Source organism: Atheta coriaria, unplaced genomic scaffold (genome assembly GCF_025399875.1).
Source record: "Atheta coriaria isolate IRGN ID8LTWV9N9 unplaced genomic scaffold, Caltech_Dcor_3.1 hic_scaffold_9_pilon, whole genome shotgun sequence".
In the NCBI taxonomy this organism is placed as follows: Eukaryota; Metazoa; Arthropoda; class Insecta; order Coleoptera; family Staphylinidae; genus Dalotia; species Dalotia coriaria.
Window position 1 is genome coordinate 12856619 of NW_027045451.1, and position 23598 is coordinate 12880216.

Consider the following 23598-nt stretch of genomic DNA (forward strand, 5'->3'; position numbering starts at 1 on the left):
CAAAGCTTCGGGTTGAGAGGTCAAACAAAGCAATTTTGCACAATAAAAACATCAACACAATGTAGAAACCACCAATTATTTCAAACGAAAATAGTATATTAATTACTAATTGATTTATATTAGTGGTCACGTCAAATGGTAAATACTAGAATCAGAAATTTATAAAAATTCAACTACATACATGAAATTATGTGAAATAGTGTGAACCAAACCATGTTTACAATTAATCCACATCCCGGTATTTTTACTTTATCACATGGTATTATTTGCTTTCCAACTATACACATTACAGCAGTTGCAATAGTCAAGGGTAAAACACATTTAAATACTTTATGATAGATTTTATTAAGGCGATATACTTCATCCCAATCGCAATAAACTCGCATGAGTGTTTTTTGTCGGTTTACTAATTCAAGACACTCTGTACCATTCTTGGTATAGAGAAAAAGAATAGAAATGCACATTGCCACTGTTAAACCTTGCATGATAGTATTTCCAGTTCGTTCCACATCCAAAGCACCTAAACTTTGATACGATATTATCACATTAGCAACTATGAGCAAAAATTCAATGCACAAAATGAATAAAAATATCCGGATGTAACGTGGCATGTAATGTATTTCTATAAAATGGTTGGTATAATTTGGAATTAAATTGAAACGATACAATGTCGCTAGAACATTTCGTAATAGATTTGATTCGGACAAGTTATCCCGTCGCCGCATAATGGGAAACTACATGTATGTACGTAGAGTAAAAGCAGTAAACCTTCATATTTTGCCATTATCATTTTTATGTTACTTATTAATAATTAAGATATACGCATTAGAACCGCCCTACTAAGAGTGTTAGTAGTAAATTATATTGATGGTAATCGCGTAAATGAGCGCTTTTTACTAACAATAGCACCCGACGAATACTATTTAAACACTTTGTGCACACTAAAGACCTAAATCGATATCGATTTATTAAGTAACCGGCTCGCCCACTAGATCAATGGGAATTAAACTTCAAATTTTTGTACTAATGAAATAGAATCTTTTGATTTTAATAAGTTTTATTGTAAAGATTTTACGCCATAATGCCAAAATTCCTTATAAAACATTGAAATATTGCATTGGTGTTGTAAGGGATTTTCTATCTCTTGTGTCATTAAAGGAATTGTTTTTAAAGGAATCTTGTTCTTGACATAGTATGTGTCAACTCTATCAATTAAATTCGTAATTTTATTTTAAAGGTATTAATTATGTAAAGAATTGCTAATAATGCACTTCAACGCGCCATTTCGGATTCAACTATTTAACTATAACTATGATTGAATTTCAATGCCAACTTTTATCCTATAGAAAAGGGCTGTCTTTAGGATTTTCCCAGCAATTATTCAAATTTTTCTCGCCGTACAAATCAATCTGGGGCTTTAACGAACATTAAAAAAAAAGAGTTGGCTAAATTGGTCTAAGCGTTGTTGAGTTATGCGCTTACCAACAGAATTCATTTTTATATTATAGACAAAGGAGTAGCAGGAAAAGTCTAAAGGATTTTTCACAACGACATCGAAACAACTTTATTTAGCTGTTATAAGCTTAGAATGGGTGACTGTTTTAAATTGAATTAGTTAATCTCTGAATTTAATAATATACTCAATGTTTATAATCAGAATTCAGAGCAAATTAGGTTTTCTCTACTGTCGACAATCATAGATAATAAAACACATGCATTTGTAAATACGTAGTTCATTACAGATTTATTTGTCGCTATCGATACATGGTTATTTACGAATTGGTTCTATATTTTATTTCACTACAGTTTATTAGTAGGTATACTTCATTTTTCTAGCAAAGTGTCGCCGCCGATTAATTGATTCACTTGAATGAACACAACTATAATACCTAACCTCGTGCTCGTTTTCATAAGTTAATTACGATTATAGATATGTGACGAAGACATTAGAAGCTTATGTATTGCGTTATCTTTATTAAGACTTTAGGTTCAACGAGTCCGCTTCATTAGTGTATGACTACTATACCTTATCTTTCCGAAATAAATAATTACAATATTAATAAAAATCAGGAATATAACGTTATAGTACATTTAAAATTAACATTAATGTCGTAAACGATAATTTGGTATAACATTGTTAATTATATTAATTGTTAACAAGCATAATTATCGTTTCGATTAATCCTTTCAAAAAATAAATAGAAAAATAAAACTATTTACATAAAAAACTAGTTTCTCTGGTCAATATTTTTTATCTCGTAATACTTTCGTAATTAAAATTAAACAATTAATAAAATAGTACTTTCGCACCCAAGAAAAGCTTTCATTGCAACTCGTCTTTGGTTTTCCGTATATTTCTCTTCAGTAAATTTAAGCAGTCGTCCGTTAATATAAATCGTTGTTCAACTAAAAAAAAAAAAACATTTAATTCAATGTCCAGACAATAAATTACAAAATGTGTAGCTATTACCACACAAAACTTTACTTTAACTTACGCATTTTCCGGAATATTTCGTTTCGATTACATATCGCTTTGAACAGGAATCCTGCATCATCGTGCACCAGGATGTATAAGTACTATTATTACTACCGCAAATAGGGCCGTACATGTGCCTCGGCTTGCAGTGGTGCAGACAAGTGACACACCGCGGCGTACCAGCCACAGGGTCCTGTAGGCACGTCTGCCCGTCACGACATCGTATCTTCTTGCAGGTGGCGCCCGCGCGACACGCGCCTTTGTAAGCTACCGGAATGGCGGCCCCATGACGACACGCCTTTTCACGAAGGTGACATGTGCTTGGATATGTAATACCATCAGCTCCGCAAACGCGCCGACGGACTGGGTTGGCCGCTGGGCATTTTCTAGTACACTTGACGCAGTGCGGTGAGAGATTCTGATCCAAAAGACAGTGTTTGCCGCTAGGACATTTTATGTTATCACAGGAACCTATAAACCAATTTGATTTTAGTTTTATAAATTATATTAAAGAGGAATGGGTTTATACTTTGGCAAAAACCGTAGTAGGCGATGCTTAAGTTGCTATTGCGTCGTCGACACGCACGTTTCTTCAGTCGGCAAACATTGCGATAGCTACGGCCATCAGTGCCACAAACGGCGCCCTTCGGATGGTGTTTGGCTTCCTTCCCGCACTTCGGTGCGCAGATGCAGCGTGGTCGGCCGCCTTTCACAACACACACACGATCTTTCCCACAATCGACGCCAGTGCATGTTTCTATATCATGAGTCAATTTAGTCAATAATATAAATTAATTTAAGTTTAAGTAGTGTTTATTACCTTTGCAGGGGGTGCATGGCACACCGCCACCTAGGACACGCCAGAAGAAAAGGGCACCAGGATCGTGGTGCTCACCCGACCATGCGGTAGCGATGCCGAAACGGGCGCAGCATTCTTCTTTGGTGGACGACTCGCTTATCAGTTCCGTGCATTTGCCGTTTCGCACCATCGCCGACCAACAAGTACCTCCTGCAAAAATAATTTTGTTACATCACTTGTCTTCATAACGTCTTGACAACAACACAACATGATTATATCAGGCTAGTTCATAATTATAAATTGTGTTTATTAAATTAGTAACAATTTCCATAAAATTAAGTGGTACCGATCGATCAATTACGTTAATTGATGAAATAAAACAAAAACAAAATGTTTTATCATAGAAGAACTTTTTTTATAATTAATGACCCTCATAATAAGAGGCTAGTTTGCATATCAATTATCTAAATTAATTCAAATGTACCTGCTGCCTCCATTAATAGATCAAACCTACTAATTGACAGGTATTATAATCATAATTGCCATCATCGATGAAACTTTATACCCATCAGGATGCTGCGAGTGCACAGCGCTTGTTATCAGGACCGTCGTAATAATTTTGGGGAGGAAAAGCCAAAATGTCATGCGTATTGTTGTTTTAATTGCAGTTAAATTAAAATAAAATTTTCACCAAGTGACGGTCCTAATCTATACCTTGATGTAAGAACAGTTGTCTAAAGTCGGCTCTGTTCATTATTAAACGCATCGTTCTCAAGTTCCAAAGGATGTGTTTGGTAAATAACCCATTCAACGACCGAATGCATTTATACAAATATCTAGATATATATTCTAAGGCAGTGATAAAGAAACGAGTCGCATTTTCTAACTTTGGAACGCTCGATGTCCAAGTGCATATTTTAATGCCACATCATTTCCCGTCCTATTAAAAAGCCACCATTTGCACGTCGCCGATATTGCCTATTGCCAATTGCCAACAAACGAAGTACTAACGACTGATGGTTAATGCGCGAAAGAGGAAACAGCGCGTTAATAAAGAGCCAAGGAGCAACAAAACTAGGCGGGCGCGCAGTCGTAAGTAAAACGACCACCCTACGGCTAATATTAATATTATTAACCCGCACCTAGTTTATTTTGTTTTGTTCAAGTAGTATACCAATCGCTGTAGTAAAATACTTTGATTTTTCTGTCTCCAACTGACTGTGAATTAAATTTTAAACACGATGTATGAATAAGCGTAAAAACCCGCTGGTGTTCGTGCTCGTAGTAAATTTAAATGCGAACGTGCGCGATGCATTACGCACGTCGCGGAATGGAAGCAACAGGCAGCAGACGCGCACCGGGGCAAAGCAGATGAAGAAAAAAAATATGATAGAGTCCGAGCAGTCTACGCCAGCGTGTCCGATGGGAACGGGAATTGCAGAAAACGAAGGAAAGGAGCGCGAGCGCGCCCAGCCACAATGTGGCGAGCGTAAGCACGTAAAGTGCATTGACTATAAACATACGCTGCGGCCGGTGTGCGCGAATGAAACGCGTAAACGTGCTCGCGATTCGCGCATAGTTCTGCGCCATCCGGCCGAAAGGCTTTTTCTACGAATCCTACAACCGAGCGACCGTATCAGCGCGTCCGCAGACTCGATTACGTCTCGGGCAGTCGGGCCGGGCCGCCTTTCGCGAATGTGAACCTCAACCTCGGAGGCTTCAGACGAGAGGTAAATCGTGAGCACGTCGACGCAGTTCGCTAGTGTGCGTTCGTAATTGGACATCATCATTGAGAGACGGGCGGTTTAGCGTTACATTTACATGTCGGGAAACTTAATTTGATTGCAACATTGTTGCGTTATTATATATCATCGGTGCTTGCCACTATTTCTTGATCTACTTCCACATAATAGCCCGTCATGTACTCTTTAAAATCTGCATGTTATTAGAAAAATCATTTTTCCATTCAAAACTACAGAACCCCAAAACTGAAATTTACTACTGGAGTGGGTAATAATAGTGTTTACTTTGCGAAAAGTGAAAATACATTTGTACATTTTAATCTAAGCAACACGAAAACTACACAATTGCATCTATAATATAAAAATAAATCGCAAAATCTGTTGGTAAGCGCATAACTCAACAACGCCTAGATCAATTTGGCCAATTCTTTTTTTAAATGTTTGTTAAAGTCCAAGGATGGTTTTTACGGCGAGAAAAATTTGAATAATTGCTAGGAAAACCCTAAAGACAGCCCTTTTCCATAGGATAAAAGTTGGCATTGAGATTCAATTATAGTTAAATAATAATAGTGCATTATTAGCAATTCTTTATATAATTAATTTCTTTAAAATAAAATTGGGAATCTTAATAATAAAATTGACACATACTATGTCTAGAACAAGAGAGTAAAAACGAATTACATTTTTATTAAGCACTACCGGTACGAAGTCGCGGGCAAAAGCTAGTTTTTTATATAAATAAGATTTTATTCACCTCCCTGCGATTGTAAATAGCTGAGTTATAATGCAGCAAAATAACGGGTAACTTTTAACGAAATTGATTGCATTTTTATTCCAACACAACCACAATCTTCCCATAAGATTACGAACGTGTCGGAGCGTTCTAATTATATTTCTTGATTCTTGATTTCATGTTTTCGTCCGGGTCATCCGGCTGTAAACTCTCGGCTACAATTTCCATCCGAGCATCGCAATTACGATGGCGTATATCGCCGCGCGCCCCGACCATCACAATTATTACGAGCGTAAAAAGCTCGCGCCGTTGTTGTTGTTTGCGGTGTGCGCACCGGCGTTTAATGATAGAGATAATATAATAAACGTAATATTAGAAACACGACGGCCGTCGCACACCCAGCGGTCGCAGCGCATTTATGAATAAACAATTCCCGGCGGCGCGAGCTTCGAGCTGCGATGCGGAACGTAAATGCATGTCTACGCAGAACACAACGACGAATTGAAATCATAAGCGTGCCGCAATTATCCAGACAGTAAGAATAATAAGAAGAAAAACTTAACACCATAAATGTACTAGAAAATACACCTGCAGGAAAAAAATCACTCCACTTTCAAAATTTTAACTTCAGTGCATTGCACGATTGTCGTCCAAAGCACAGTTTCGAGGAGAGCTTTGATTGTCGCTGGTGTTTTTTTTTTCTTCCGTACCTCGACCAACTTTCCAAGTAAATGGCATTGGTGTGCATCGTGCGCGCGCGCTCGCGTTCTTATTCTTGATTTTGTTCTTCGGCGCGCGCGTGTGCGTACTACTCGAACACTTGTGGTCATTGTGTGTGCATCTAACAGTACTCGTCGGTAACAAGCATTATTTTATGGCGGCGCTGCCAGATGAAGATGAAGACTTCCACCGACTTTATGAATGCAGCGCATAAAAAGTGCATCGCGAGTGTCACGAGCAAATGAAAAACTTGTTTTCCTTTCCGGTCTCGTAGTATAGTATTTACAACTAATGCGCAGGCAACAATCACATTATGTAATTACGCCTTATTTGCGTTTCATTCATCTAGGATTCATTCAAATCGCAGGAAGAACCTTTCGCCAAAACAATAAACAAGACATTAAAACAACCTTTTTATTAGATATGAATCGAAAATTTAACTTAAAATTGAAAAAAATAAAACAAAGTTTTCGAAACTCTTAAAGTTTTCAGTAAGTATTAAGAAACTTTTAAAATTGTCTTAAAAATCAAAAAAATCACAATCAAAAATTTTCTTGTTTTAGAAAATATCACAAAATTGTATTTTATTATAAACTTTTTTACGATAAGACTTTCGTGGCCATACTTTTATAATTATTAAATTATTAAAGGATTTAGTAATTTCAGTTCAAAACGTACAAGTTACTATAATTAAAACGCAACAAGTTATTACAACTCTAATTGAATTATTACATAAATCTATCTGTTAAATGATTCAATCACATACATACACATAGGTCCTTGACCGCCAACGTGTGGAATGTAAAAACGCAAGGACAACGAGCGTCGTTATTAAATCATCGCGAGCGCCACACGGCTTTCAATCGTAAAAATATTTGCGCTTGTTTATATATTGCTGTGTGCGTGAGTTTTTTTTTTGTGGTGTTTGCCTCGCGTGCCAAATTTATTCCTCCATTTGATTACCCACATCATTAGTGCTTAGTGCCGAATTCGAATGAATAAATATTACAGCATTGGAATGTGCGCCAAGGAAGTTGAACGTAAATATTTTTTTCTTCTTTTCGATTTAATTGCCCATCACGATCTCGCACTCGCACATTACATCCATCAGTACGCGAATTGATGGAGGAGCTGCGTGAAGAAGTGAAGGTCGAGACGTGTCCTAGTAAAATGTGAACGTACCAAGTGTATGGATTGGTGAATGCAAGTGGGTGTAACGCACATTCCACTCGCATGTTCATTGATATTAATTGCAGCCACGAAATTTGTTGATTTGTTGCTGAACATTCGCTTTTAAATTATAGTTGGTGTGTTTGTGTGTGGGTCGGGGTTAGAAGAGATTGTAAATACATGCTTTGCGTAAACGTATTTATCTTGCCAAAGATTAAATACCGTGTAATTGCGCCGGAATAGTTTACCAAATAGCTGGTGGCTATTTGATGTATTAATAGGCGGGCGAGATTTCGAAGATGTGCGCCGTGGCAAACGGCACTATGTAAATACCGTGCCGATATTACAATTTCGCGAAAGTATATCGCACACACCACTCACTCGATTTTCTAAATATATAATTTCGAAGCCGAACGAGCGCGCGCGCTCCTCGCGCTTTAGGTTTATTGACTCCTGCGCTGGCGCGGCCCGTGCAATTTAGCGCCCGGTGCAATGTAAATATTTTTTGCATGACGCGTAATTCTTCCGTTCGCGTTCCGCGCAAACTTCTTTCGCCGGCAGCGCGCGCGCTCGCGCCCGAAGAGGAAGAAAGTCGACGACGGCGCTCGCGCGAGCGTCGACGTTACCGACCGCAAGAACCCGCCGCGTCTCCTTGTCGTAGACAGAAGGCAGACGTCGGGCAGGTCGCCGTGGTAATAACCTCGGACGGCCGGCCCCGCATTATGTAAGTTGGCGGCCATCGGAACGGCCAGCGGGAGCGACCGACCACGTCTGCCCGGCAAGAAGAAAAATTATTGCACATCTGCATCGAGCGGTTTCCTTTTGAAACATTTTCAATTTTTAAGATCTTAGTAACGTCTGAGGATCTCAGAAAAATCATCATGGAAGAATATATGGTAGAGATTCATTTTAGAGTAGAAACTTCAAAAATTTTGTTACCACTCCGATAATTCAATTCCGTTTGTCTAAATAAATCACAATGGTAATAATTATTTCCAAGAGGGGCATGACAAAAATTTAAAAAAATGCATATACCTATTTACTATTTGTGGAGGAATTATCGCGATTTGTTTTTTTCAAATGATTGCAACAAGAGTGAACTAAAATTGCACAGGAAATGCAACAAAAAAGATTTTAATCAATTATATCTTGCTATATACTTGTAAAAAATCACTTCTCAAGTAATAAATCGTCGAAATTCTTAAATTTTACAATATTGCAGTGACTATTCTTGCAATTTTAATCTTTTATTTACTCCCTGTACATGGAGAATTAGAAGTAGTAAACCTTGATGCGTTTTCTCTTCACGTCTTGCTTATCAGATAAAGCAGCTACGCAAAGGTGTAATTTAATAAACTCCAGCAGCAGCCGGCAGGTCAGTCGCTTTATGTTTTGTTTCGCGACGCGTTGTTGTGTTGTTCTTACTTATATGTATCGTGTTTCGAGCGTCCCGCGAAATAGTTATCGGTATCGGCCGCGAATCAGTTTTGTTTAGTCTCCTTTGCGCTCGCGGCATTCCACGCTGAAGATTATAAAAGTTACGTCTCAGCCGCGCAATCGGCAATTATAATTAATAACAACAAAACGTCTAGAGGAACGAGTACTAGAGAATCAGCGCGTATGTGAATTTTCTCGTAATTGCAGCCGAGATAAGCCAGCAATAAAAACAATCGGCATCCTCTTTGGCAGCCTTGTGATTATCGCATTGTGGTAACACGGCTATCAATTAATTTTCTGGAAAAAATCCGGCGCGCTTCTTTGTTTGATTATATTTCGACGCTTTCGGCAGAAGCAGGAAGTTTATTTTATTGGGTGTCAATTAATTAAAGGACAAGGCGTCAATGGATAGGAATCTGCAGTGTTTGACGTAGGTTATTCTGAAAACACAGCTTCCTGAAACTCCTCACCTACTTACTGTACAAATAAACTCATTGAAAGCTAAAAGCTAAAAATATATTATGGGAGGATCTAGTATCCTACGTACTAAAATTTCTAACTGCTTTTTTATTGTGATTAAATAATCTATAATATAAAAATGAATCGCAAAATCTGTTGGTAAACGCATAACTCAACAACGCCTCAACCAATTTGGCCAATTGTTTTTTTAAGTGTTCGTTAAAGTCCAAGGAAAAACCCTAAAGACAGCCCCCTAGGTATTTAGTTGAATCCGAGATGGTGCGCTGAAGTGCATTATTAGCAATTCTTTATAAAATTAATTTTTTTAAAATAAAATTGCGAATCTTATTGATAGAATTAACACATATTATGCCTAGGACAAGAGAGTAAAAACGAATTACACTTTTATTAAATACTACCGGGACGAAGTCGCGGGCAAAAGCTAATAATATTATAAGTGTCGTTTATCTCTGCACAATTACATAATTCAGGATTTTCTTCCACTTTATGTATTATTTATATGAATACGCACGACACCTTTTCTTCCCATGTTCAATTTATCGTAAATTTCATTGTTATAATGTCATAAATAAAGTGTTGCACTTACCTAATACTGTATCAAAATTATAAACTATATGTAAGAGGAAAAGTAAAGGTGTAAGCCGGGGGCCAGTGCTCATGGCGGGCGCAGTGTGTAGCAAGACAATCCCTGTCGGCCGCGGCCCTCACTCCGGCGTGGGGTTGCACGCGGTGCACAACATCAGCTCGGTCCACGACACGCTTACATATTCATTGGCGATCCGGCCGATTCCGGGCGCAACAATATCTGAAACAATACAATAATATGCTCATAAATCAGGCAGGTGCGATGGCCGCATTTGCATACTAGTGCAATTTTTCGACCACACTGGGGGCATTCCATGGCGTCGTCACATTTGAATACTGCCCAAAACACGCGCGAACGACCTTCGGTAAAAGTGCGCGCCGCATAAATTAACAACAATCGACAGTCCGGCCGAGAATGCGTACGCACACACATATTCACCGCGCTCAGGAATAAGCCGCGCGATGGCACGTAAAGCATCCGAGAGAAAACCTACGCACTCTTGGACTCTCGCTTGCGTAATATGAAGAAACTCCGCGGAATGTGATGCACTTAACGCGGCTGGTAACAAGTTATAATGCGCGTTGTGAAATCGTCAAAATTCGGAAGATATGCATTTCGGGACGCAGAGGTCACGCGACATCGACTCGCATTCTTTGTTTAGCATGCTCGCGAAATATTTAACCGTCGAAAGGGTTTATTTCTTATTTTTGGTGTGGTCATGTAGACAATTGGGTGTTGATGATTTATTAATTGATTCTCCAGACGGGCTCAAGTTTTACTTTTAAATAAACAAACGCCCCTTTTATTACAACTCACAATTTGATTTTTCCATTGTATGATCCACATATCTTTAGCACTATAAATCAATCTTTTTTTAAGAAAACAAGACTAATTGGTCGCATGTCGCGCCGATTCAGTTTTCGCACGCGGTCGAAATTGATCGCGTTAATTAAAAAGCGTATAATTAGTTTTTGGCAAGCGCACGCGCGCACTAGTCATGCCATACGTCGTTTTGTAATTCGAAATGTTTACGCTCCAGATTCCACCAAATACCTACATAATTTACATGTGATATTTAAAAGTGGACATATTATAGACCAGTGTCAGTACGTTCAGTACAATTTAATTATGTCACCGAAATTAAACTTTATGCACCTGCAGTTTGAAAATTGTAAATCTCGAAGGAAGCGAAACTTTTATTGCTAACATGGAATGTCGCCGTGCAATAAAACCACGCATCTTGTGTTGTAGGGTCATCATTTATTTAATACGGATGTAAGTTTTTGCGACTCTCAGTCGTTATATGTTTGCATGATGTTTAATTAAATAAGATTGTAAAACCACGTTGACTCGTTGACAAATTACGACACTGGAAACGCATTAAAACTTGGCAGTGCATCAGAAAACAATTTGCCTACACAAAATATACGATATCGCTAACAATAATTATATCTTTAAACATTTTCATCTTGCTTAGAAAATCGTTGTGACAATTATTACCAATTACGCTCGAGCGTTGAGAACAATTTAGATGATGAGAGTGTTTGTCATTTTCCTATACAGATTTTTTTCCACTTTGTTGCCAAGTGCACGATGCAAGTGTGACGCATGTAAGAGGATATGTTTATGACTATTTAAAGATTATTGTTAGTGTTTGATTTAAGCAAATTGAATAGAATTACAGGCAAAATTTTATAATGAATGTTTAAATATTTAAATGTTACAAAAATTAAATTTTTTAAACTAAAAATAACCAAGTTGTAAATTAAGTAATAATATTTAATTTATTAAACTTAAATTTCTACAAAACTGTTAACTGTAACCCCTTGCTTAAATCAATAACTTGCCTTTAATGGACTATTAACATGAACGTTGTTCTTTACATTCAATAACAACTTGGAGAACGTATATCACACTCTAAAACTTGAAAGATTAAATTGCTGTTTAAATTAGATACAATGTTGCAAGCAACAATTTCATTAGTTGGCATGTTGAAATTGTTTAGATTTTCTGAATGAATGAATTAAGATCTCGCTCGCTTTGGCGTCTCACGTCGCTTTAATAAATAACATAATAACAACATTGTGTTCACTGGGCGGTTTGGCACATTTCCATACATACCGCATTCACTTACTTACTTTAATCGGTGAATGTTTCAAAAATTTTCCGCTTATCTCATGCAAAGTGGACATATGTGCACAATCATCCGATCCCTTCATTTGCAACCAATTTTTTGAAGTGTTGTCATAAATTGTGTTTATTACGCGGATAGTTAAGATAGTGTCGCTTTGAGATGACGTTGGTGTATCCAGTCGGATGTTGAGGAGTTTTGATGAGTCGCGAGTTTTCGGCGCGCGCGATAATGTTGCGTTTACTGCATCCTCGCTGCACACGTGCGTAATGTGTGCATAAATTAAGCGCCGGCTGCAAGCCAACGCAAACTGGTAACAGCGGTAACGGACGGCGCAATAAACGATGGAAATTACGTAATCTTTAACTTGTTACTGGCTACTGGACAAGGTGTTAACAGTATTAGATTTATTACGCTTTTAACTCAAATTTTCCAAAGTTATTCGGAAAACATCAGATTTCAAAAGTTATTATTTAGTTAACTAAAAATACTGGAATATTGTTGTTAATGTTAAGTTTAAAGTTGAAGAAAAAGTTACCAAACAAAGATTTAAAAGATTATAGATTATTCAAAGTATTTTAATGGCGTGCACCATAAAAATTATTTACTACACTAACACTTAATTTAGAAAAAAATTATATATTTAATGTTTTTTGCCAAATTTGATTAGCAATTATAAAGAAATCTATTATTTTCATAGTGACTTGACATTAAAAAATAATTAAATTTGTCCACAAATTCGTTTTTCAAAAAAAAGTATGAATATGAATCACTGCATGTTTAATAAAAAAAAAAAAGGAAATTTTGATCGCTCACTAGGCCGATGACGAGCCGACGAATTTATTTACGACGACAGTGCTTGTCCCCGAAATCTGTGCCGCGCGAAAAATAAAACAAACACGAAGCTGCGCGTCGCGAAAAAATAATAACATAATGTAAAACGATTTATTATTGTAACCAGTAAGTAACTAAGCTTGAAGAAGGCGCGTCGAAAAAAGCGCACGTGCTTTCAGTAAAAGTTGGTATTTTCGGGCGGTGTGCGCACCGCAAAAACTCGTAAAATTTTATTATAGGTGCGCTGCGTTTTTTCGCATCCCGTCGACAAAATTCCTGCTAATTTAGCTGAAAATGTTTTCGGACAATTACACGCCGACGAAAAATGTTTCAATGTTGCTGATTTATGAGCTTTGAAGACCGGAAACAATAAAAGTATCTTTCTCTTCAATAAAACGCAAAACACAATTTTATTCTAGTCTTCTAGATTGCGATTAAATATCTACTGCAGTACTGCATACTTTCCGCAGAAACCGGGTGCCGAAAGAAAACACACGCCGACGACAACGACAACAATGTGCGGATCGCACGCTGCTGAATTCCCACTGCAATATCCCGGTATTAGATAGTTAACTCTTGCATACATAAGGCATGGATAGACTTTGTTATTGTAAACCCACGCAGAATAGGCAGAAGAACTAAAACAACTCTAACTCTAACTACGTAACACTTTGTTTTAACTTACCATCAAAATAAATGCGTGCGTATGGAATGTTCGAGTTCGTGTAGTGGTTGTGCACGTTTGAAATTTTATTTTGAGTTAAAAATGCTCAAAACGTTGCACTTGAGCGTTGGTTACCGAACGTTGTTTCGCACTCGGTGATCTCTCGTATTGAAAACGCGCCGCGAAACCGCGCGCTCGTCGTCGTCGATGCTGAATGGGTCCGCACTGCTGCTGCCGACTGCCCGCTGCCGTCTGTGCTTAAAAACTGCTGTGGCTGCGGCTGCAGAGAGCCTCTGCGGAGAGCGTACGTTGCGTGCTTTCCTGCTCGGCGGGGAATGCGCTCGACAGGTGCATCTCGCCGCGTCGGCGATATCTGCATGCGTTGTCCCTCCCGTGTGCGTGGTGCTCTCGTGCGCGCCGAAGAAACTCGCGCAAAGCTCTTATCTGGCGCATATCGCACCCCAACACATCTACATCGAATGGAAATGTTTGGAAAAATGATACTTTTGAACATTGGTTTCTCTTTTGCGAGTGGTTACCTTTCGTATCTTATTTTTCCTTACATTGCGATACAGTTTTATAATTATATCTTGAATGCGTGGAAGAACACTTGTCATTTGGATATATTTCATTTTTGACCAAGATATTGGTTTTCTACTGAATTCTTCAACATTTTTTAACATCCGCAATGTTGTAACACTCACTGGGACTTCATTAGTCCTGCGTTTTCTTATTTTGCAATATTTATTTAAAAAAAAACCAACAAGCTTATAAAATTAATAATAAATTCTCAATAATCTTTTACTTACGTGAAAAATCTTACCTCTAGAAATTTATTTGCAATCAGTACTCTTTACGATTTTAAAAACTCGTGGTATAATACTACTACACCTTTAAACATACTCGTAGTATAAGCATAGTAAACATAGTATTCTTACCGGATTCAATTCAGTTATGTTATTATTCGTTCGTGCAGCGAATCATTTGCATCCAAATCAAAGATTATATATTTTGGGCAGCCACGTAGTTTTTGATTTAATAACTTAATTATACTTGTCGAATATCTGTGCGCTTCAAGTATTCCCTACCTCACCACCATTGCCACGCTCCAACCGAATTAATCTATGACAATTTTAATGCCCTCAATAATTCTTGCTTCCTTCATCATGCGCTGAAAACTCGGATAAACCAACGTGGCATTTTAACGTCGGAGACGGAAAAATTGTAATTCCAGACTAGACAATCCCGACGCTCTTGTGCGGATAATACCTTTCTCTACGTTACGTTTCAATAGGAAGGAAGGATTTTTCACCGGCGTGGCGCTTTTTTTTGTGTTAGCAAATAGTATTCATCTAGCTCGCCGGCTGCACCAGACATCGCGCCGCGTTTCTACGTCGCCTTCGGTTTTGAAACGGTTTTTGAAATACGAGAGTCGAGCGGCCGAGATTATTCAACAATTCTAACCGTTCGAGTGATATCCACTAGATTTTCGACAGGCGCGCCGCCGTCCAAGTCATTTACTATGCGTGTGCACTCAACATATTTTTAAAATTCAAATTACGTGGAAATTGCCAGCGGGCTCTTGCGTTGTCTCACCGCGGCAAGTGGAGCGAGCGCTGGTGGAGCTTTTCGCTAGACACAGACATTTATTTCAGACCGAATGTAAAAGTATACATTTTGCATAGTATTTCTATTTTGCGCAAATTCAATGTTTCGTTTTAAAATAATTTCGTTTCACTACCGATTTATCATCTGCTTGAAAGTCTCCTAACTCGTTAAACTATCACGCGCAATTTGCACCAGAAACAATTCATCAAAACATGCGCTGCACATGCAGGCAACACAACACACACGCAGCTTATAAACATTCGAACTACTTTTTTTTCGCCATTTTTCACAAAACACTTCATAAATCAAGTTTCCCATTAGTTCCAGGAGGTCTTTTATCATAGGATAACAGAAAAATCTGAAGTATTATCCAAATGTGTGACATTAAACACTTATTTAATGTTCTTTGCTCTAACTAATGTAAACATGAGAATTGCAGGCGCAGCTAATGACCTACTCTTAAATATAAATTAGAAGTAACAAAACTTAACCATTATAAACTATACAGTAAGATTTATATTTATGCGTATGGGATGAACAAAAAGAAAATAAATTATTTGCAGGTTACCAATGATATTTATGATGATAGACTAATGTTACTTAAATCGACTAAAATAAAAAATATAGTTTGTTTCGGTAAAATCGACAGTACACTTTTATGTGTTACTCCCACTCAATCTGGTCAATTATTGACTGCCGACGCTCTATTAGTAGTAATTGTTTATATTCTGTGCCGAACTGCCGTCACCTTCTGCGTTGAGATACGGCATGGTTGGACTAAACATTGGCGACTGTGCAGCCGCCGAGGAACCATTAGCCATCATACAAGACGCAGGTTGCGATTGTGTTGTAGCCAAATTTTGAGGTGATGATGGGGGAGGCGAAGGACTGTCCAAAGCAATCACGCCCGAAGGACTGATCGGGTAACCAGACGACGACACAGACGAAGGACCGGGCGTTACAGATACGCGCGACTGATTGCTGCTAGATGAGATACTCGTAGTATCAGAAAATTTATTCGTTGAATCCGGTTTGGTCATAATTGCTCGTCGTTTTGCAAGCGGTTCGTCATCATCCGAGTCTGAAATCGTTAAATCTACAACAGATTTTTCCATAATGGGTGTGGTAGCTTCCTGATCCTTCAACTCTTCTTTAGCCTCAAGTTTTGTAAGCTCAGAGGATGATGTAGCATTTGAACTTGGTAGATAGTCTACACAAAAATATTATTTTAAAATTATGCATACTCATAGTAAATCATACATACCATCGTCGATAATTTCAATCGAGTCATCCAAACTTGCTGATTTTTGAACGGGTTTAGCGACCGGCGCTGGTTTCACCTCGTTCTGCACGCTCCACGAGCCGTCTTTGTGCAGCTGAATTTCTTTGATATCGGAACTTACTTCAGGAGAGTTGAGCACTAACTGGAAGTACCCGTCAACGTCTAGATCCTCGTACAACGCGGGCTTATCGCAGACGGGACACGTCCAAGTCGGTTTACGTTCGTTCATCTGCAGGTATAACGACGCGTCGAAACACTGCAGATGATTGCATGTTTTCGCTCGGCAGGGATTCGTCATTCTCATCTTGCCAAGGGGACACATTAGTGAGACGCGGAGAGAAGTCGTGGCAATTTCATTGTCCGCATCTTCATTTAATTTTTCTTGAACTAAAAAAGAACAGTAATTTTGATTCTCCTTATTAAGAACGCAGTTATTTCCTTACTTAATCCTCTAGTAATATCTGCATGTTTAACCCCACGCGTTTTCAATCGTTGTAGAAGATCAGACGATGCTTGTTTGTGAACTAGGGCTACAGTGATAGCATACACTCTGCCATAATCATGCATCCATTGCACATTTATAGTGTTTGCTGATGTGGGGCTTAATTTGATGTATTGGGTAATATTCACAGGCCGCGGTGGCCGCTTTGGTTCAACACCTGGTTTATTCGTCGGAACAGGATTCTAAAAATTGGATTACTATTATCGGTTTCATTTAGGCAATTAATCTGCACTTACTGGTAATGGGCATTGCTTGTTATTAACTTTAACAACAATACCAGGTGGGAAAAAGTCCTCCTGCTTACAAGAGGTCTCCATCAAACAGAATCTCATCTGGATCTGTTTGAAATATTCGCCGCGACTGTTGTGACGCACATCTCTCGACTGAGCTATGTCCGTAGCTTGCTGTGGAGTCAGATGAAAGTAAAAATTGCATTCCTGTACGCGTGTTGACGTCATAGGCATAAGTGTCGACGGTTTGATAAGCTCTGCGACGACATCAAAGAAAGGAAGTCGTTTGAACTCTACATCGGGATGGACCGGATAATTATTGACTATGTTAGTAGGCGCGATTCCGCGAGGTGCAGCTTGGTATTGCTGCGTATTGTGATAGCTCTGTTGGTACATGTTCTGATGCTGGGAGTAAGTGGCGGCTGCCACTGCAGCGGCGGCGGCTGACCGTGTTTGCTATGGTTATTAAGTTGACAATTAGGCGATTTAATAAAACATGTCAGTATACCTTACCCTAGTTACATGTGCACGCGTATCCATATTGAAGGGGTTTACAGCTGCTCGTGGAATGTTTGCAGGATGTTGTGGCATGTTAGGTGAGACGTTACCAGTTGGTGTGGTCGGTGGTGAAGTTGACTGAATTGGAAGTAGAGAACCGTTTTGTCTGAAAATGTAGAATGATTATTAGCCCTCATCTTCCTCGTATCTTCAAATGCAATAAAAATTACTACAATTTTCAATGTGCAGCAATGAAATTCAAACACGCGATCATCATTGAACCGATTCGAGTTAGCATACCATGTAAGTGTATGTGTTACTTACTGAATAGTTTTATGCAGATCTCTAATTTTTTGGTGAACTGACTGTGACCTAACACGAAGAAGTTCTAAAGCTCTCTGTTGAAGTTCAGTTTTACGCCCGGTTTTGTTGCGCCCTGCGTAACCTAATAGCATTTGCAGTTCAGAAACCCGGAAGGAAAATAGCATACTCTGCAAACAAAAGCAAACAATCCAATCAGCGTTTCGTTTGCTAGTTTATGTTGTTACAACTACCGCGTACAAATATTGTACGTACCCGTAATTCATCTATGTTCTCGGACATCTCCCACAGCAATTTTACTGTCCAAATGCAACGCTTTCTGTTCGTGGTTCATTTAAACAAATAATTAAGCACACTGAAGAAAAAAGACAATCGCACGGGATGGAACGCAAACAGCGATTAGAACGTCGTCAAGTTAACCTCGCCAACGACACTTTCCTTGCGCAGCCACCAGTCGCACTCTAGATTGTTCATGAAACACGCGCATTAATAAAACAACTGCCGTTGTAAACAACGTTCTTTTTAATTGGTATCATTGGTGTATTCTTTGTAATAGTTCATCTGCCAACATGGGAAATTTAGAAAACCAATCTTCTCGTGAAACTAGCGCGATAAAACCGCGTACCAAACCATTAATAATCTGTGTACCAAACGCTCACGTTAGGGAATTTTGTTCTGAGACAATATTCCCCATCTTTTTGCCCGCCATTTTAATTATTTATTAGGATTTATTTATGTAGAACACAAAATTGACAAGCTGCCAATGTTAAACAAAAAACATAAATGAATACAACTTTATGTTTTTCTTTTGTTTTACTACTGCATACTTATTGAATATTATTCAAATTTGTTTCAATGCTTCCCCTATGTAGCGGCGTAAGTGTCAAATTGAATCACCAAAGGCAAAGGTAGTCTGGCAGCCAATTGACAAGAGCTCATTTTGATTTTATGTACTTATGTACATATTTATTGTCGCATTGGGTACGATAATTTCCAATATTGTCAATATCAATGAGTACAATTGATGAACTGACCTATACTTATTATATTATTATATTATACCAAAAAAAATATTAAAAAACCTATCACTAGTATCATCTGTCTGTGAGTAACTCAACTACGTCGCTATTAGATGTTACTGTAATTTGAAAATTCAGCAGCCTACAGCACGTTCTGCGATCCTAATGTCAAAAAGAATTTTGTGTATAAATTTCATTGGCTTTTTCAACAAAATTTGTCGAGGAATTGCCGCTCATCAGTGTGGGGTATTAGGAACGCAGCAAGTGGACATAGACAGTTCCCGCCAGATATAATTTTAATTCGTTTCGGTTCAAATTCAATTTTTTCTATACAATTGCAAATAAGGTCTAACTGTTATTATTAATAACAAACAAGTTACTAAAATAATTGATGTAGAATTAAATTATCTATCAGAATCCGCAAACAGAATTTAAAAATTCCAAATTTTAATTTCGAACATAAATAAGAGCTTGTGCCATTTTGATCATTTTTCAATAAGGATGTCATCTTGTAGAGAAAGTTTCTCACTGCTATGTCAAAGTTAGGGAGTTCCACTATGCAATGAATACCTTATTCCTTTTCAACTTCCTAGCCCTTTTAGAAGTGAGCTAAAATGCCCTTTAAAAATAAGCATTTTTCATAAAATGTAAAAACATTGTGTAGAAAACACCCTGTATCTCGCAAATTAATTGACTTTATCAAAGTTTCTTACTGCTATATCAGGGCTGAAGAATTCCACTACGCGATGAATACCTTTTCAACTTCCTAGCCCTTTCGGAAGTGAATTAAATGCCCTTTAAAAATTAGCATTTCTCAAAAAATTTAAAAACATAGTGTGGAAAACATCCTGTATCTCCTGAATTAATTAACTTTCCTAGAGTTTCTCAGCGCCATATTAGAGCTTAAAATACTCTCTTTACGATGTATCTTATTTCAGAAATCTCGGCCGTTTTAAGTGCCCCGAAATGCCCTTCCAAAGGTGGCAATTTTATGAACATTTGAAAACATGGTGTGGGAAACACCCTGTATCTTGTGAAATATTATACTTTCTTTAAGTTTCTTGGTGCCATATTATAGGTTAAGAGCCCTTCTTCACGACGCAATAAATTTTTACCTGCTAGACCCTTTGCATGTATCATAAAATACCCTTCAAAAGTTGGCAATTTTGTGAAAATTTGAAAACATGATGTGGAAATCGCCCTGTTTCTCGTGAATCAACTGGTTTTTTAAAAGTTTCTCAACGTCATATTAAAGTTCGAGAGTCCCCCTTCGCTATGCATACCTTTTTTAGTATATTAATCCTGGGGAAGTGTGTTAAAATTCCCTTGGAATATCGCTGTTTTGTACAATAAATTTCATTTTTGGCCGAATAACTGAGTCGAACTTTTTTATTAACATTTTTTTGGTCAAAGAACAGGGTCAAACTTACTTTTTAAAATATTTTCGGTCGAACAAGAGGGTCAAACTTTTGTGTTATATTTTTTATTTTGATCGAAGAACAGGGTCGGACTTTTTTCTTTAATTTTTCCCGTGAAACCGGCGGAATTAAATTGCGATTATCTCGAAAACAAAAAGGGCTACGGAAAAAAGGACTTCATATTCTTGATTCTACAAGAATTCTCTATAAGATGGCATCCTTTTAAAAAACGACCAAAAATGCATAAAAAAATTTAACGAAAAGATTTTGTTATAAAAAAGGCAAAAGATTTCTATTTTTTATGATCGAAATTAAAAGTTGAAATTTTTAAGTTCTGTTTTCTGATTCGGATAGATAATTTAATTCTACATCGATTATTTTAGTAACTTTTTTGGCTAGCATTTACCGTTTAGGCCCTATTTGCAATTTTCATATAAAAATGTAGGTATGTAATTTGAATAGCTACAAAATCTGACTTTGTTAGGGGTATTATTATCAAAGAGCTTTATTTTAGAACAAAATTTAATTAAGATAAAGTATGTAGAATCACATGTTCTTCTATATTTGGTAATATAAAGTTGTAATTTCCAATTTTTATTTTTTGCTTAGGAAATTATAGAGAAAACGAATAAACCAGTTTTTCGCTCTTATCTCGAAAATCATTAGAGATAAAGAAAAACGGGTTTCATATTCGTATGTAGAATTAAATTTTACATTATATAACATGTTAAAATTTTCAATTATCAACACTAATAATTAAATATGGTCAATAACTTAAAAACTAATTAAGATGGCGCAACCAAACTTGAACTAATGAATTCCTGGTATTGTTTTTCATCAGTTTGGAAAGTTTGGGGAACATTGCAGGGGTAGTTTTATTTGATCAGTTTTGAATTTACCACCCATTTTCCAAAATATTGATGTTATCGGAAAACTGACTTCATATCTTTCATCCCCTTGGAAAACTCAATTGATTAACGTTTTCGATTTTCTTCTAGCGTAAAAAAATATTTTTGAGTCCAAAAAGAGTCAAGTGTAACCTCTTGATCTTTTTGAGTGGTCTTTGGTCACCTTTGGAAAATGGAAAAACTAAATCTGCCATTTTATAAATCCATATCATGGCATGAACAAAATAAAGAAAATTCTTTTCTAACTTTAATACTTTCTGAGAAAATTGTGGTGGAAATTTTTTTAGGCATATATTATATTTGAATGTTTTTAAACGTTATCTTTCATGGAATTTCATACTAAGCATTATAGTGTTTTCTGCTTTTGTTTATCTCTTCTAGTTTCTGAGCTAATTGATTCTTAAGTCTCCATGTGAACACACGGCTTACTTATATCCGCAGAAAAAACCCTTAGTGTTATTAAGTGAAAAATTGTTTAAATTTGATAATTAAGATCTCCGCTTCACAATGGGGTAGTTTGTATTTATTATTATATTACTAATAATTATCTTTAATATGTCAGGCGCATCCACCATTTTGGTCATAATTCATAACTAATTTCAAAAATATTACAAAATTTACTATTTATCACTAATTATCAAAGAGAGCAATTTTATGATGCGAATAATTTAATACATAATTGTAATTCAGACATCGAGTTATAAGTAATCTTTACAAGGCAATAAGGTCAAAACCAAGCATGCTAGAAGAAAATATTACAAAGATAAATTACTCAAATTTAATTTTTTGGGTTGTAGCGATAATATTCTGCAACATTTTTAACGTATAAATGGATGTTAACTCAGCAAGTTTTAGTTTATTTGCACTGAGTTTTTCTAGGTGTCTAGTAAGTATTTATCCTGTCATCGGTATATAAATGACATTTTGCTGTCTCAGTCTGCCCATTTATCGAAATTGGTAAAAAGTGTGCCTGCCGGGCCGGTTACACACAAGCAAACAAACAAACAAATATACTTGTGAAGCTATTATAAAGCGTGTAAACAGATTGTTTTAAACATTAATTTTACCCGCCACTACTAGTTACCCCTCGAAACTTTATCATCCTCCTCCCACTTTCTGCGATCCGAATACCAAAATCTGATTTTCAACAATTCGAGACCATTTTGATTCTCAGAGTGTACAAAATTGATATTCGGTATTAGGAACCCAGAAAGTGAGCATAGACAAGCTCCCCGATTATACTGACCTCTAGTGGCGACGGATCGAAGTTTATATTTTATAGCTAATAGTACGTTCTGTACAATAAGCTTTAAAACTTTCAGTTGTTGTTGCTTTCAAAAAATAGAGGGCACTGGCATGCACCTATCAAAATGAATCGTTCTAGGAATCTTGAATATGTGATCAGTTTTAAATAACAGAAATAATTATAATTAGAAAAACTATATATTATATTATTCTTTATTACAGAAAACACGGACCCTAAAATTTTGGGAGTCAATTTGTGTGATAATCACAAAGGTTATTTAGGAAAATGACAAAGAAATTTAATACTTACAATCTGATGCAAGAATTCAACAATGTCAGATTTAGGTGCAAAATTTTTAAAACAAGAATAAATTAGTCCTTCATACAAAAATGCAATTTTGGGGGTCAATTTAGGAGATAATCACAACAGTTATTAGGAAAATAATAAAGAAATTAAATACTTACAATCTGGTGCACGAATGGTCCTTCAACGATGTCAGACTCAGATGCAAAATCCTTAAAACCAGCAAAAATTAGTCCTTCGAACATAACAACGCAATTTTTGGGGTCAATTTAGGAGATAATCACAAGAGTTATTTAGGAAAATAATAAAGAAATCAAATACTTTCAATCTGGTGCAAGAATGGTCCATCTATGATGTTAGACTCAGGTGCAAAATCCTTAAAACCAGCAAAAATTAGTCCTTCGAACATAACAATGCAATTTTTGGGGTCAATTTGTGAGATAATCACAAAATTTATTTAGGAAACTGATAATGAAATTCAATACTTACAA

The 23598-nt window shown here is 37.0% G+C and overlaps 2 protein-coding genes across 5 annotated transcripts; both read right to left on the reverse strand.

Annotated features, from left to right (window-relative positions):
• Positions 1-1717: 1717 nt before the first annotated feature.
• On the reverse strand, positions 1718-14092 carry Fs (Follistatin). Of its 3 annotated transcripts, none has more exons than XM_065311992.1 (6): positions 13794-14092; positions 10144-10362; positions 3297-3485; positions 3006-3233; positions 2486-2947; positions 1718-2406 (listed from the first exon to the last, which is right to left on the reverse strand). In XM_065311992.1, exons 2-5 carry the CDS (start codon positions 10214-10216, stop codon positions 2487-2489), a joined length of 951 nt encoding a protein of 316 aa, XP_065168064.1. In that variant the 5' UTR covers positions 10217-10362; positions 13794-14092; the 3' UTR covers positions 1718-2406; position 2486. The 3 variants fall into 3 exon arrangements, with proteins under 3 accessions (XP_065168064.1, XP_065168062.1, XP_065168063.1); XM_065311990.1 differs by having other exon boundaries at positions 2496-2947; positions 13794-14090; XM_065311991.1 differs by lacking the exon at positions 13794-14092 and adding an exon at positions 12282-12588 and having other exon boundaries at positions 2496-2947.
• Positions 14093-15744: 1652 nt separating this feature from the next.
• Positions 15745-18906, reverse strand: Su(var)2-10 (E3 SUMO-protein ligase Su(var)2-10). Of its 2 annotated transcripts, XM_065311852.1 has the most exons (7): positions 18469-18900; positions 18217-18383; positions 17908-18058; positions 17401-17850; positions 17106-17346; positions 16645-17049; positions 15745-16590 (listed from the first exon to the last, which is right to left on the reverse strand). In XM_065311852.1, the coding sequence occupies exons 1-7, from the start codon at positions 18493-18495 to the stop codon at positions 16088-16090; spliced, it is 1944 nt and encodes a 647-aa protein (XP_065167924.1). In that variant the 5' UTR covers positions 18496-18900; the 3' UTR covers positions 15745-16087. The 2 variants fall into 2 exon arrangements, with proteins under 2 accessions (XP_065167924.1, XP_065167925.1); XM_065311853.1 differs by lacking the exon at positions 18217-18383 and having other exon boundaries at positions 18469-18906.
• Between the last annotated feature and the right edge of the window lie 4692 nt (positions 18907-23598).

Bases quoted from the DNA above. Each gene is read 5' to 3' on its own strand.
- Fs (XM_065311990.1), bottom strand. From the start codon at position 10,216: ATGAGCACTGGCCCCCGGCTTACACCTTTACTTTTCCTCTTACATATA. The intron at 3,486-10,143 runs GTAAGTGCAACA...TTATTTTTGCAG, and splicing joins TAATTTTGATACAGTATTAG to GAGGTACTTGTTGGTCGGCG. The intron at 2,948-3,005 runs GTATAAACCCAT...ATTGGTTTATAG, and splicing joins CTACTACGGTTTTTGCCAAA to GTTCCTGTGATAACATAAAA.